This window comes from Sinocyclocheilus rhinocerous, unplaced genomic scaffold (genome assembly GCF_001515625.1).
Source record: "Sinocyclocheilus rhinocerous isolate Xijiao unplaced genomic scaffold, SAMN03320098_v1.1 scaffold792, whole genome shotgun sequence".
In the NCBI taxonomy this organism is placed as follows: Eukaryota; Metazoa; Chordata; class Actinopteri; order Cypriniformes; family Cyprinidae; genus Sinocyclocheilus; species Sinocyclocheilus rhinocerous.
In genome coordinates, this window is record NW_015626872.1 from 1712450 (window position 1) to 1728374 (window position 15925).

The following is a 15925-nucleotide window of genomic DNA, read 5'->3' on the forward strand; positions in this document are numbered from 1 at the left end:
CACACACACACACACACACACACACACACACACACACACACACCAGTGTTTGGACATCCGAGTCACTGCAGTACAAACTAAATATCAAACCAGGGACATTTGCAATAAATGATTTATAAATACTTATTTTGTTATTATTATTTACAGCATAGTAGTACTACTGTGTTTATACAATAGTGCAGTACTTTTTTGTTTTACACACATTAGCAAATAATATTTTTATTTCTTAATAAATATAATAATAATTCTTATAATAGTACTCATGATGATAATAATAACAACAACAACACAATTGTTGTTGTTGCTGTTTTATATAATAACAATTAAAAATGATAAAATAAATACAAATTAATATTATGTGATGCATATAGAAAAACAATCGAAAAATTTTGTTGCCAGGATTCACTTTTCACAAATGTCTTTTAACATTATTATTATTATTATTATTATTAAAATCATTATTACTGCTAGTACTACTGTATTAATATTTTACTATTGTTGTTTTACACACATTAGTAACTAATAATATTTCTATCCATTTCTCATTTAATAATAATAATAGCATTATTATTATTATTATTTTAAATAAGAAATGTGTAGAAATATTAAAATTCTATAGTACTGTGTACTATTACTCTACAAAATTGCACCGTGATTAGTTTTGATGTGTATATACCTACTGCACTAGAATTAACTATTTTTATTTACTGTAAAATCTTGTTATTTAAAGTGAGCTTGTGCTTGCTATATAATAATTCTTGCTTGCTTGGTTTATTATTTTGTATTTAATACAGGGGCATTCATAATTTACATTATAGGGTGTAATATATATACATATAATAAAAAGTTAAATATAATTTACTGACTTAAGTGTTTCAATAAATTTTGTGGCCTTTGGGCTTCCTTCTTAGCATAAAAGGAAAAGCTGGTTTTGTCATATAAAAGCCTTTTGTTTCTAGAAATGAGAGTAAATGCTCTGTAACAGGGTTATTATACTGAACTAAAACTAAAGCCACTTAAAAAAATAAAAGCTAATAATAATAATTTAAAAAAAAAACTTTTAAGCTGTTTTAAGGTTTAAGCTGTTTGCCAGGGTAACATTTTCATTTAGTTTGACCTGATGCACCAAAATAACTAAAGCAGAAATTTAAAATAATATGTTTTTTTTTATTTTTATTAAATTTCATTTTTATTAAGTTACAAAAAAATCATTACTTGAAATAAAACATTTTAAAATAACTTTATTTGTGAGCACAAAAGCAGTGTTAAGTCGCTGGGGTATATTTGTAGCAATAACCAAACATGCATTGTATGGGTCAAAATTATTGATTTTTCTTTTATGCCAAAAATCATTAGGATATTAAGTAAAGATCATGTTCCATGAAGATATTTTGTAAATTTCCTACCGTAAATATATCAAAACTTAATTTTTGATTAGTAATATGCATTGCTAAGAACTTCATTTGAACAACTTTAAAGATGATTTTCTCAATATTTAGATTGTTTTTATCTCAGCCAAATATTGTCCTATCCTGACAAACCATACATCAATGGAATCAGATGATGTATAATTGCTCATTTAAAAAAAAATGACACTTATGACTGGTTTTGTGCTCCAGGCTCAAATTTGTAAAAATACTTTTACGATAAAAATTTGTAAAATCTATAACGACTATATATAACCATATAGTAGCTAAAATTAAAATAAAAACTAAAAATATAAAGGTAATAATTATTCGTTATAAAAGTATGTCAAAGATACTAAAATACCTCTCCTTTGTAAAATATATATATTTTTTACTGTTTCTAACAATTGTGTTCTCCTGTTTTGCAGGTACTTGTTATTTTACCATAAGCAGTTCCTTGAATATGAATAATGGCGATGCAGGAGCGGCCGAGTCAAAGCTGTGAAGGGAGGATCATATGAGAAGAGCGTTACCACACACACACACACTCTCTCTTGCAGCCTTCTCACTCAAGAAAATCAAAACAACAACATAGAACTAAAAAAAACAAAAGACACGGCTAAACCAATCTGCACTGAGCAACCGGAGCATACTTGACAGAAAGAGGAGGAGCCTCACTACAGACACAGACTGACATCATCTCACTCAGCTGCGTTTCTCCCAGAACCAATCGCTTTCTCATCCTCCTCCGATGGGTTTCCGAGAAGTATATGAGGGAAAATATTCCTTTTTTATTTCTTCGTACGCATTCTCGATGTACTGAATGCAACAGAATGGTGTTATTGACTTGAGCGTAAACCTATATCGTCGAGCGTCGCTTGAGTTTGGAAATCCTGTCCTCGTCCAGCACTTTTGATTCGTTTTGTGTTTTTTGTTCGACGCCCTCGTTTCTCCTCGTCTTTTTCTTTGGGCTGGAAATGTCACTCGCACACGCAAATCTATATATAAATCTATTTTTATAAGTCATTGCTTTCTGTTTCCGTGTCCTATACCCTCATCTCTTCGTGCGTTTCGGAGCGAATGGAAAGAAGGTGTTTGTGTGTTTAGTCTTTGGTTGGACTTGGTCTGGGTTGCCGGTTCGGTCGTGTTTCAGATGCATTGTGAATGAAGACGTTTTCCTTTTGTGTGATGCCTGTCGCCACCACGGCTTGATTCAGCAGTGTTATCCTCAGCCACGTGTGTGTGTGTGTGTGTGTGTGTGTGTGTGCGCATGCAGGTATGTGTGCACCTGTGTGTTGGTGGTGTTAGTGTGTGTGTGTGTGTGTACTGAATCAGTACTCAAACTTGGCATGCTGTTCAAACTGGATGCTAAAAGACTTTGGGGAGGATTTTATAAATGTTAATTATGTATCTATGTATAGTATGTATGTATGTAAAAGAAATCAATGGAGAAAAAAAACGGTGAAGAAAAAGCACTGTGTCGTGTGATTGGTTCTCAGCCGGATGAAGTTCAGCGTTCACACTGGCATTCAAAAGTTTGGTATTGGTATGATTTTTTACAGAAGTCTCTTCTGCTCAAGGCTGCATTTATTTGATCAAAAATGCAGAAAAAAATACAGTAATATTTTTACAACAAAATACTGGTTTTCTATTTTAATACACTTTAAAACGCAATTTATTTCTGTGATGCGCAGCTGTATTTTCAGCATCATTACTCCAGTCTTCAGTGTCACATGATCTTCAGAAATCATTGGATGAAGTTCAGCGTTCGTTTCTCTGAAGTCTCTCTGTTTTTTTCTCTCTCTTAATTTGTCTTTTCGTGATTCTCTGAATCCTTCGTTCTGGTTTTGAACATTCTCTGCATTCAGCATCTCTTATGCTCGTGTTTTAGGCCATCTTTATTTCTGATGAAAACAAATCAGATGAAACTCTTTTAAGGCGAGACGCTTCAGGCAAAACCGTTGCTTTTAATCCAGATTTGGGGCTGTTTTGCTTCCATAGCATGTCCTCTTGCAGAAAAGTGAGGAAAAAATATCCAAAATACACATTTTAGTGTTTATTTTATTGTGGTTTATATATTTGCGTCTGTAGATTTCAGTATCAGTCCATGTCTTGAAAGGCTTCAGCAGCACTTACATTATTCTCATAAAGGTTTTTACTGAGGGGTTTGTTCATATAACATTCACCTGCTCTTATACAACATTTCATTCCTAAAATCATATCTTTTATAACAGTGTAAGTCTTTACTTTGATCACTTTTTATTAATTTAAGACATACTTGCTGAATAAAAGTATTAATTTCTTTAAAAAAAAAAAAAGTACTGACCCCAAACTTCTGAGCAGTATTGTATAATGTTACAAAAGATTTTATTACTGTCTTTTCTGTATTTCTAATCAAATAAATGCAGCCTTGATGAGCATAAGAAACTTCTTTAAAAAAAAAAAAAAAAAAGTCATTTGACATCACCTATATATATATATATATATAGGCCTATAGTATGGTAGTATATGTGAGTATGGTCATATATATATATTATTATTCACCTGTAGTGTCTTGTCTTAAACTGCAAAACAGAAAGTTCTAGAAGATTAATCTTATTTTTCTTCATTGAACAGTTGTTTTTCAAGATGCTTTGAACTGCAGTGTTGTTAAATGATGAAATATGTTTCTAAACCACAGTCATGTTTAGTAGCTGAATGGCTGAAATGCTATATAATATACATCGATATCTATATATCTGTTATAGATCAGTGAGTTCCAGCAATCAGAGAAGTCGCAGTTACCGTGGAAACCAGGAAAAGTGCAAAACTGCTCGCGAGTGACTTGAAGCTTTAGATTTTAGATAGAAGTTTTATTTACTGGCTTTTTGCCTTTATTTTACAGGAGAGGGAAGCAAGGAAATGTTAAATGTTACCTTTATAGTTAATAATTTCATATTGTACCTTCATAGCTAATTCCAGTATGTAGTTTTATTTATTTTTTTATTTATTTGTTTATACATAGGTGTGCGTGTGTGTGTGAGAGAGAGAGAGTGAGTGAGAGTGTGTGTGAGTGAGTGTGTGAGAGTGAGTGTGAGTGTGTGAGTGTGAGTGAGTGTGTGTGAGAGTGAGAGTGTGTGAGAGTGAGAGTGAGTGAGTGAGAGTGAGTGTGTGTGAGAGTGAGTGAGTGACAAAAATAGCAAAATAGCCTACGCCAAAAACCATGGGTACTATGCTATTACTATAATAAAACCATGGTTCATTTCTAACTATTAGACCGCATAGACAGCTGGTCGTATTTTATTGAAGCTTGTTACCACCATGTACTGCTAAAAAAAAACAGTATTTGTGACTTTTTATCTCACCATTATGACTTTGTCACAATTCTAAGTAGGCCTGTATATCTCACAATTCAGCCTTTCTTCTTGTAATTATGACTTTTACCCCTTCGAATGCCAAAGAAAATGATCAAAATAATAAAATGTAAATGCAGAATTAAAAAAAAAAAAGTCTTAATTGCAAGATGTAAACTCAGGATTCTGAAAAAAGTCAAAATTGAGATGTAAACTGAATTCTGAAAAAAAAAAAATCAGAATTGTGAAATGTAAATTTAGAATTCTGAAAAAAAGTCTTGTGAAATTTGAATTCTGAATTCTGAAAAAAAAAAAAGTCAGAATTGCTCAGAATTCTGGAAAAAAGTCGCAAGTGTGAGATGTAACCTCAGCATTTTGAAGAAAAATAAAAGTCAGAAGAATTACGACAAGTTTAACCCTACAACTTGCAATTAAGAGATATTATAAACTCACAATTCTTCGAAAGAAAACCAGCTTCAGTAGTACTTGGAAGCACAGCACTTCTAATGTAATTCTGTGTATTGAAAAGCTCAAATGTGAAGTGTGTTTGTTCTGAGCTGTGTTTAGGGTGCTGTGCCTCATCGACTCACTCCTGCATGCGTCTGCGCAGGCCTCTGGATGACTGCCGCACAGCTCGGAGCACTTCAGACACTTCTTCAGCAGCGTGTCGTAGAACTGACCGGACACGGCTTTACATCTCCAGGCCACTGCCACACAACATCACAGTCCTTCATCAGACCCTGCTCTGGACACGCGTGAGCTGAAGACGGCGGGGTAACTTACCGCAGTATTGAGAGCAGCGTGTGGGTATCACAGAGTCGTGACACATACATATATATATATATTATCATAATAATACAACATCATACTGCAATCAATGAACTGAACACAGCTGGCACAAAGATATTTGTAATATATTCAGAAGGGTTGTAAAAAAGCACTGAACCTTCATCTACTGTAATTTAAAAAAAAATTGAATATTGTTTATAAACAATAACATAACTCATAGCATTTGCTTTTATAAAGGAAAATGCCATGTAAAACTTTTGGATTGTAATTGATGGTCAGCTGATCTTATTATTGCATTAATGAAGTTTTGCATGAAACTCAGCTTCATAAGTGTTGTGAATCTGTAGATAGGCTGTAAATCTGAAGCACATGCACGTGCTGCACTTACCTCGAGTGAGAACGGAGACATGAGGGGTCTGAAGTTTAGCTTTCTGTGAGTGTGGGACTATTTGTACCAGCAGATGATTTGAATAAAACCACACTGAGCCTCAGGAGACCCCACTGCTGCAACTGCTTGTATTACACACAGATCACATTTCTGAACATCTTTAATTATTTAATATCCCAGTTTATTATACAAATAAATCTGAGAACATGGAAACCCAAAATGCTTTGGAACTGAAAAATAAATGTTATATATATATATTGTGTGTGTGTGAGTGTGAGTGTGAGTGTGTGTGTGAGAGTGTGAGATATAGAGAGATTGCTGAATAATATTTTATTGTCATATTATTTTGAATACTAATTTTAAAAAAAATACATTGAATGATATTTAAATTCCATGTTATTTTTAAATAATTTTATACTTTTATTTTACATTTTACAATATTTTAATACCATATTATTTAATAAGTAATATTTTTAACAAATATTGTTTGTTTCAGAGCATCATTGCAGGGGCTTTTTGACTAAGTTTGGACTGGAAACTGACAAATACCAAACAGAAGCTAGTTCAAGTTCTTGTTTCAGGTAATTGCGATGCATCAAGCAGTTTCTTGTAGGCGCACATAAAACAGAATTTTAAAGACGCATTAAAACAAATGATCTTCCAGCTGAACGCTCTCATGCTATAACGTGAACTAAATGACTAGACGAGCTCAGAGGGAGAGCAATTATTCATATAAAGATGATTCAGGTTTAAAATGAAGAGGCATTATCCTCGGGGGACACATCGCTCAAGTTTTGAAACAAAAGTTGAACTCCCTGATGCTTGCTAAATCAACACGCTGCTGCATTGAAGGCGAAACTGATCACACACTCATTTGAGCACATCCTTGCACCTGCACTTCTTTTAAATAGACCTCAAGTAGACAAGTGTGTTTCGTAGACAACCTACAGAAACCTGCAGAAGAGCTATTCTGCTGGCAGCAGGGAGGTCTGAGCATGACGGTGCAGTCGGAGCAGTGAAGCTGAACCTCAGAGACAGATGGTGTCTCACTGCAGGAAGAGCTCAGGCCGTATCCACACCTGTCGACTCCAAATGACAGCAAAAGCCTCGTTTTGAGTAAACACTGCATTAATTAATGCCTTGGTTTCATTGTGTGTCAGTCAAAGAGAAACGCACGCGCTGGAAGAGTTATGATTTCGTTAGGAGGCACAGTGGGATTTTATTTGATGTTAAACGTATTTATTGTTGATTATATTTTGCAATGAACTTAAACTGATCTTAAAAATATGTATATTTATGTAGCCTATATATAACCTATATATGCTACCGTTGGATCAGTAATTAAAAAAAAATAATAATAATTTTTTATTCATCAAGGGTGCATGAAATTGATCAAAGGTGACAGTAAAGACATTTATAATGTAACAAATGACTTCTATTTTAAATAAATGCGGTTCTTTTGAACTTTCTATTGATCTGTGAATCCTGAAAAATACATTTAGTCACGGTTTCCACAAACATATAGCTGTTTTCAACATTGATGATAATCAGAAATGTTTCTTGAGCAGCAAATCAGCATATTAGAATGATTTCTGAAGATCATGTGACACTGAAGACTGGAGTAATGATGCTGAAAATACAGCTGCGCATCACAGCAACACATTATATTTTTACAATAGTTTCACATAGAAAACAGCTACTAGAATTTATAATAATATTTCACAATTTGATCAAATATATTAATATTAGCGTAAACTGAACACAATTTGCATTATTCATATGGGTTGTAAGTGTACTGAGCTTCATTTCATCATTACTGCACACACAAATCAAACTGAGAATTGTTCACACATTAGCCTTTATTTGTTTGGTAAATGAATGTAATGCATTTTATTTTTTTTGTCAATAACAACACTGGAAAAAGGTTGGCGGATACTTGATCACGTTTCTCAACAATTGTCAATAATTACAGGTCATGAACATGATGCATAATCCATATACAAGCCAAAGCCTGAACACAAGTCCACAGTCCTTCACTTTTTAAATAGAAAACAAAACCCAAACTGGACAACAGAGGGAGACATTTTGCAACAATTTGATTGCAAAAAAAAAAAAAAAAGTGGAGGGGCGCTTGCTTTGTCATGCATCTTAATATGTCAAGATTTTCTTATGTGTCATTAGAGTTAGTCAGTTGTGCTGAAGGGTAAATCTGACTCTCAGATTTCTCAGTAATATGACTACACCGGGGATTATTTTAAGTTATCATTTCCCAGTGAAAGTCATTACCAGACACTTTTAATCACAAATGCATACATATATTAACTTCATAATATTAATTATCACTTAGTTGCACCTCACAAATGAAATAATATTACAGTTTGGTCATTTGTAATATTTAGTATGTTGGTTGAAGTTTTAAAGCAATTCTTATGTTAAATGCGTACCACTTAATGTTCAACTTACTAATATGCTTTTAAATTAAAAGTTGTGTTAGCATTAGTTAACTGCACTGTGAACTAACACAAACACAAATAACTGTTTCTATTAATGCATTAACCCATATTAATAAATAAATCACTGGGCTATGTTAGATAATGCATTAACTCATGTTAACAATGAGACCTTAAAGAAAGAAGCAGTAAAAGTGGGTTTGCAACTTTGTACAATTTAATTAAATCGCAATCGCGCTTTCTCCACAAATGGCCTGACAATAAGAGTGTTTGAGGAATTATTTAATTAGACCTGAGGATTATTCTGCTTAGGTGGGTTGTAATAAATTGGATCTTTACGATAAATAACTGGGCAAAAATTGAGCTGTGGCAGCTTAGCAACAAGAGGAATGACAGGCACATCTCAGCACAGCCTGACATTGAGCTATGCTACATCCTTATGATGACACTCACACGCGCTATAAGAGAGAAGCAGCACACAATACACAGCCTTCATTCAAGCAACTATTGAAGAAGAAGAATGAGTCATTCTTCAAGACTTGTGTGTGAGTGTGTGTGTGAGTGTGAGTGAGTGAGTGAGTGTGTGTGTGTGTGTGTGTGTGTGAATGCTTCATCCACACAAAATGAAAATGTGCTCACCCTCAAGTCATCCGAGATTTAGATGATGCTTCCTTGAGTGAAAAAGTGTTCTGAATCTGAATTACAAGCCAAAACAGCTCCTAAACAAATATGTGGCTGAATTTTGATGTGAGAGACAACAGCAGAATATTTATTTTTGGGTGAACTATTCTTTTAATAAAACAGACATTTTGTATGATGAATGATGGACATCTTTGAAATTTTTTATTAATATAAAGGAAATGCTATATTGTACCCACACCATCAGACAAGGGACTCTATAACAACCCGACATAAGATACAACACTAGAGCATGACACACTAACACACAACCTATTCTGTCTGACGGTCAAAGGCACATTGAACTGAACTCAAAGTACTTGACGAATACTGCGATAACCACTTTACTGTCATCAATACTTCCCCAGGTTTCAAAATATGTTTGTTTCCATGCTAGAAAAAACTGTTTACACTTCTAAACGTGAACTCATTCACTTTTCAACACTTGCAGCATAACAGATCTGATTCTGGCCCTTAGAAATCAGACAGACTAAAGTAAACAAGTTCGGTTTTAGCCCTTCGCAAATGTTACAATTATCTAAACCCCTCAAACGGGCATGAGCTGAATACATTCTGTTAATGCCAGCTCAATATATACACATTATACAGCTCTGTGAGCGACAGCGGCTTTCAATTAGCGTTTTATTTACAAGCATATAATAGTAAATGAATTGATTTTACATTCAGGTGGAGGGTTTATTGTTAAAGCTCTGTGAATGAATGCACACGGTTTCTGCGTCTCTCATTCTGTGTCTTTTTGAGTGATTCTTTAAGGCACTTACAGCTTCCTTTTATCAGCCTTGCTAGAATAAATAATTGTTTTAAAAGTGCAATGCAAATGTAAAGCGCGTCTGCTGATGCTATTCGTCGTCACTACAGAACAGTCCATGTGTGACGGGATGCATTCATCACAATGATGGATCTTATGTTTTATAATGAGGTATATTTTTGACCAGAACGACTGCACAATTATGCACTTGTTTGAATACTTTTCTCAGAATAACGACGAGTGAACTGCATGCCCTCTGTCATCCTCGTCCGTCTCACTGCCCCTTGACCCTCATTGCTATGACTGAGGCGAGTGAGCAAGGTTGTTTGCATTAAAGCAGGAACGAGGATTTCTTTGCATCTCATTTGCCAGCTGATGAATGTTAATTTAGTATAGCCAATGGCCATATGGTTACTTCATACTTCCATTTGCACAATTACATCACAATACAATGAAACTTTCTCCAGGTCAGATAACGATTAAGCTCTAAACTAAACTAAAGATTAGACTACAGCTCTGATTCAAAACCTAGTGTGCATTTAACTCCTTATTCCTATAGAATTCCAATCTGATCTCAAGATAATTCGTACATATTTTATGAGGTGGCTAATCCATACTACATATTTTATGAGTTCCCCAATTCATATGAATTCGTACGAATGACCTAGCCCTAACCCCGCTCCTAAACCTAGGGTCTAGACAAATCGTACGAGTGAGGTCGTGTGAATTCGTGCGAATTAGCCATTCGTTCGAATTGGTTGTGAGATAGCATTACATACTGTATATACACTGGTAACAACAATCCTCTAATAAGCATAAAAACACATAACACACAAAATATGGATAAAGTAGTCTGTTTTCATTTGAATTTTTTTCACCTTGCATTTTAGGATTGCCTTTTTCGTAAAGGATACTCTATAAATAGAAATTTGGCTAAGAAGGAGGTATCTTAAATGCTGCTGCCTACACTTTTTGGAGCTGCCTGAAAATGTTGTTTAGATAGGAAGCATACTACGTTTTGTAACAGAGCCCATCTCCCCCCCCCTCCACTGAACGTTATGTACATTTCCGCTACCAAAATAAAACTCTACTGGGAACCAGAGGCGAAATATTACGAGGGAAGATTTTTAAATGTAAACGAGATATTCTAAGTATAACAACAAATAAATATGCCACAGAAATGTACATCTTTGTTTAGATTTCGGAGACCTTTTCTATTCAGCGATGTGGCCTTGTCGAGCATCACTCACTCATCTTGTATTCATCGCCACAAAAAGCCTTGAATAATAAGAAGCCTCTAACAAGCTGTTTCCACAAACAGAATGAAATCATGTTTATCCAATGAAGGCCATGATTTGGCTTTGAACTTTAAAGACAATTTTGGCACTGAACATACACTCATAATAACACAACAGCTTTAGAATTTCTTCAGACAGTAACACCGAACAAAGCAACTAGAGTTATTTACAGTAAATGACATTTGTTTGCTCATCGCTTAAATACATCAGATCAGTCAGATTTATTGTTGTTCTTAAATACTACATCTCTCCCAGCGCATGTAATCTGAGACTCTCAGTGGACCACTTTCATGTAACATCTAATCTCAGCAGACTTTTATCTCCTCAGATGCTGGTTTGAAGGTCTCCGTTGAGCAGCGCGGCATTATGCGTTTCCGTCATGACGTCGTTGACCATTCGAGTCCTGTCCTGTCGACTGTCGCTGCGCTCGATCTCATCCAAGCCGCCGACTCTTTTAAGACACAGGACGTTTTGGAAGCTCTTCTTGAAGTTGTCCGACAAGAAGGCGTAGAGGATGGGGTTGGCGCAGCTGTTGGCGTAACCCAGCACCACCACGAAGTCAAAGGTGCTCTTCAGCACAGTTGTGGTGGGAACGGTTCCGGTCACAGAGGTCACGTTGAATACGTAGAAAGGTAACCAGCATAAGATGAACACAGCTACTACGATAGACACCATACGGGTGACTTTCCGCTCAGAGCGCTTTCGTTTGGTGGAGCCGACTCGCATGCCGGAGGATTTCACCTTTATGACTATCAGCAGGTAGCACAAGGAGATGACTATCAGTGGTAAGAAAAACCCCAAGAAGAAGGTGTAGAAGATGAAAGCGGTGTAGTAGGTGTTCTGTGGCTCCGGCCACAACATGGTACAAGTCCGGGCCTCGTTCCTTTTAGTGTTCACACCGCTGTAGATCATAATTGGCAGGTTAACCAGCAGAGAAACGCCCCACATGGCCAGGCTGATGGTTTTGGCCATGCGCGGCTTTCGCCATTTGGTGGATTTGATCGGATGCACCACGGCCAAGTATCGATCGAAGCTCATGACCGTCAGAAAGAAGATGCTGGTGAACTGGTTCATGGAGTCCACGGTTAGGACGACGCGGCATATCGCCGATCCAAAGGGCCAGTGGAGCAGCGAGAGCTGAATGGCGATGAAAGGCAAGCTCAACATGCACAGGACATCCGCCACGGCCAGGTTCAGAATGTAGATGTTCGTGACGGTCTTCATCTTGGCGTAGCGCAGGATGACGTAAATGACCAGGGCGTTCCCACAGAGCCCCACCGCGCAGACGACGAAGTACACAAACGTGATGACTGCCGAGCTGGTTTGGTCGAAGCCAGGGTGGGTGCTATTGTGAGGGTAAATCTCCAGGCCAAAGTCAGACTCGTTCCCGGGGAAGAAACTATCATTGAGCAGGCGGTCAGGGAGGGACATGTTGGAATTGGGCATAAACGTCCATTTCGTGTCCATTTTGGCAGTGTTCTATAGTGTTTATTCACCGGGAAAAGGCTTATGAAGATAGAGTCTGCAGTTTAATGCGAAACCTGTGTGCATTGATAAAAACAAGGAAATATGAGTTAACAACCAAGCTTGTCATTTTGAAAATGTCACATCTACATCTGCCTTTTTTGTCTTGGTTGAAGTAAAACCTAATCAAAGATGTTTATACATAATAATTGTAGACTTGTTTTGGGTGTATTAATGGTAGACTGTAGCCCTGACTTCCACTTTGAACTGATTTCAGACTCAATGTTAATATGACAAAAATTTTACAAATTGACATTTTAAACGTTATGCAATGTATACTCTTAGAATTTATATGAGTGTTTTCACTTGGACTGTTCATGCATTTGAGACAAATGCAAGTGTAAATGGTTGTTAACCTGCCCCAAATGGGTTTACGTCAGCACTCAAAAAATTTTGGGAATCCCACATCCCACAGCAATCATGGATGAGACACATGGATGGAGCAATCACGAATCTCAACCAATGATTGCTATATGGAGCATGCAACAGAAAATGTGAATTTTTCTGATATGTTTGCATATTGCGAGACAACAGCAGACTAAGATAAGCACATACAAATAAAAGCAATTTGACATTTATATGGCCAAGTGAAAATGGAATGCATGAAGTGATTAAACGTAAACAGCCCTTTTATCAAAACTGATTATGAATCCAAAGTCATGCGTTTTACTTGCCCTGCAATTTTAAGGTCATGCGCTGCTGGATTGTCAATTCTGCTTACAGGTCTGATCTGCAACTATGAATGAACAAGGACTTTACCTTATCTGTCTGGTTTCTACAGCTCATTGACTTTTGCCCTAGCAAAATATTGGTTTAATTGAGCTTTATTGAGCAAACAGCACAACTATTTGATCTCGCAGAGATCATCTAACAAACGATGCGGACCTAATTTTGCTGTAGGCCTACAGCTCATCCAACGCTCTTGTCTTTATATGAATGAATTAATATAAAAGTGAAGTACTGCAGTGCTGTTCTTGTTCATATTAGATTGCAGAGATCCATCCAAATCGTGTCTGTCTCCATCCCACACAGCATCTTAAACTGAGAAAGCACAGCTCTACAGAAACCCAGCTGGGATCAAATCAAACGCTTAAAAAGACTCTCAATTGATCAGTCCAGCTTAAATGTATTTAATCAAGCAATTAAAAAGATAATTAAACATCCCACTCTGTCTTTCTCTTTGTATACTGAATATATCCTGCACTTTTCAGTCAGTAGCTACTCGACATAAATGATCAAATAATGGATTATTATAGAAAACAGGACACAAAATTAGTTACACAGCCACCTGACTAGATTGTTTTACCTAAAACGGCTATTAACAATTTGCATAATTATAGCGTATGCTTTTTATTTTCAAATAAAAAAGTTAAATCTTAAATAATATGCTCACAACTGCACGCCATGTGAATTAGTATGCTGCAACAATTTTAAACACTGCACTGATGTGTTTCATTTTAATTATTTACCTGTAGTTTTTGGGCACCTTTTGGAGATCCATTCCTGGAATATGACAGCTTCACATGCTTCCACGGATCACCATAATATAATATTACCGCAAAACTGTGCGCTCAAGAGCGAAATCCAACTAAGAATAAACGACGCTCGCATTCGACGCCTCCTGATAAGCTCGCGCGTGCGTCAGGACACCGGCAGTTCTCCTCAGATAACAAACGATCGTTATTTCTGTAGAAAATAAACTAAAACATTTGCTAAGAGGCGAACGACGCACTTAAACTTTACAAAAAAATAAGATTCGAGTCATGAATGCGAGATTTCGGGGGCAGCGGTCGAATTCCTTTGGTATTTTCAGTCAGAGATGAAAGATGTCAGTGAGATCCTTGCGCTTCACGCGCTGCTTGATATATCCCGCTCCGCGCGCAAGACGCATTCATCTAAACCACGTGGAAGGCTATATTCAGTTGTTTTTGCTGTGTGGTCTCGATAAGGATGCGGAAATATGGCAGGGGTCAACATAGTTATTTATATGAATATGCTTAAAATTAGATTTGGTTCAAATAAATGCATGAGGGAATAGATTCAGAAACTTTAAATGAGTCATATCATGAGAAATCGTATCTTTCCTATTCTTTGAGATTAAAGAGGTTGATGTCCTATACACTGTTGTGAATGTAGCTACATTGTAACATCTGAGGGGCACGTTGCAACTTGTAACATGACCATATGACAGCTTAAAATGTTATCTGATCTAATGAAAAAAAAAATAGCATTACAAGACAAACTAAAATATTTTGTCAATATAAAATAATACATATATATTGAATAAAATAATGGCGTTTTTTAAGAATTAAAAATAATCTGATTTTGGAGTTTGACAATGAACACATTGCAACCATGCTTGGGACGGGCCACATAAACGAGCCAAAATGCTTTTAAAAAAATTTGAAATAATAATTTCTGAACATGAAGCATCGACTGTCAGTCTTTATTCACCTGTTTCTCGAAGTTTCTCATAAAAATGCATTAAAGTAATTATGTAAATTACATCGCTTAGCTATAGCATAGTTTAATAATAACGGGGCACATTGTAACGCAGTGTTACAAGTTGCATCCATCTGCATTAAAACTGTTTAGTGTCTTTTGCTAGTTATCGAATCATTAAAAAAACAAATTAACAGATCGGAGATTAAAATAATAGCAGATTTGTCTCATTTTAAATGATTAATAAAAACTGAGATGAACATTTTACTTAAGCCAGAAATATAATTGTACTATGGTAAAATAAATGTTCAGCGAAATCTTCAAAAGATTTTTGAATTTGCGCACTTTTTTCTCTATATAGTGTTGATATGGTAACTAGTAAATACTGTAAATGTTGTTATGCTAGCATGTGTGGAAATATTAATTTAACCCTTGTATTATGTTCCGGGTCAATTTGACCCATTTCGATTTTTGAGCTATATCGGAAATACTAGTTAACCTGTGATTTTAGACATTTTGTGACTTTTTCTCATTTAGGGCCATGAACATGCATGCAAAGTGAGGATACACTGATGTGTTTTGAAATGTACACACATAATTTTATTACGATTTTGATGTCAGTTTGACCCACATTTGATTATAAAGCTAGGTTAAATAGTATTTCATATAACTTGAGAGAAGGTAGAAATGAGACCTTATTTTACAGTTTGTGTTTGACAAAGTTTTTTCAGATACACTGAAAATAAAAATGAATAGCTCATTTGTACCATCTGTGTCTGTCTTTTTTCAGTACTGAAAATAGTGAGGAACAGCTCTATTTTCACCTTCTCAGGGTGGTAAAAAAACAAC

General features: G+C 35.8%; 2 protein-coding genes across 3 annotated transcripts in view; one reads left to right on the forward strand and one right to left on the reverse strand.

Annotated features, from left to right (window-relative positions):
- LOC107719913 (ubiquitin carboxyl-terminal hydrolase 22-like) overlaps positions 1-2919 on the forward strand; it is a 38742-nt gene extending 35823 nt beyond the window's left edge. For both annotated transcript variants that reach the window (XM_016527467.1, XM_016527473.1), the window contains exon 13: positions 1835-2919. In XM_016527467.1, the coding sequence (XP_016382953.1) occupies positions 1835-1877 (43 nt within the window). In that variant the 3' untranslated portion in view covers positions 1878-2919. The remainder of the gene's footprint in view (positions 1-1834) is intronic.
- Positions 2920-11333: 8414 nt separating this feature from the next.
- On the reverse strand, positions 11334-14268 carry LOC107719927 (somatostatin receptor type 2-like). Its single transcript, XM_016527485.1, has 2 exons — positions 14104-14268; positions 11334-12651 (listed from the first exon to the last, which is right to left on the reverse strand). The coding sequence occupies exon 2, from the start codon at positions 12575-12577 to the stop codon at positions 11435-11437; it is 1143 nt and encodes a 380-aa protein (XP_016382971.1). The 5' UTR covers positions 12578-12651; positions 14104-14268; the 3' UTR covers positions 11334-11434.
- Positions 14269-15925: the final 1657 nt, after the last annotated feature.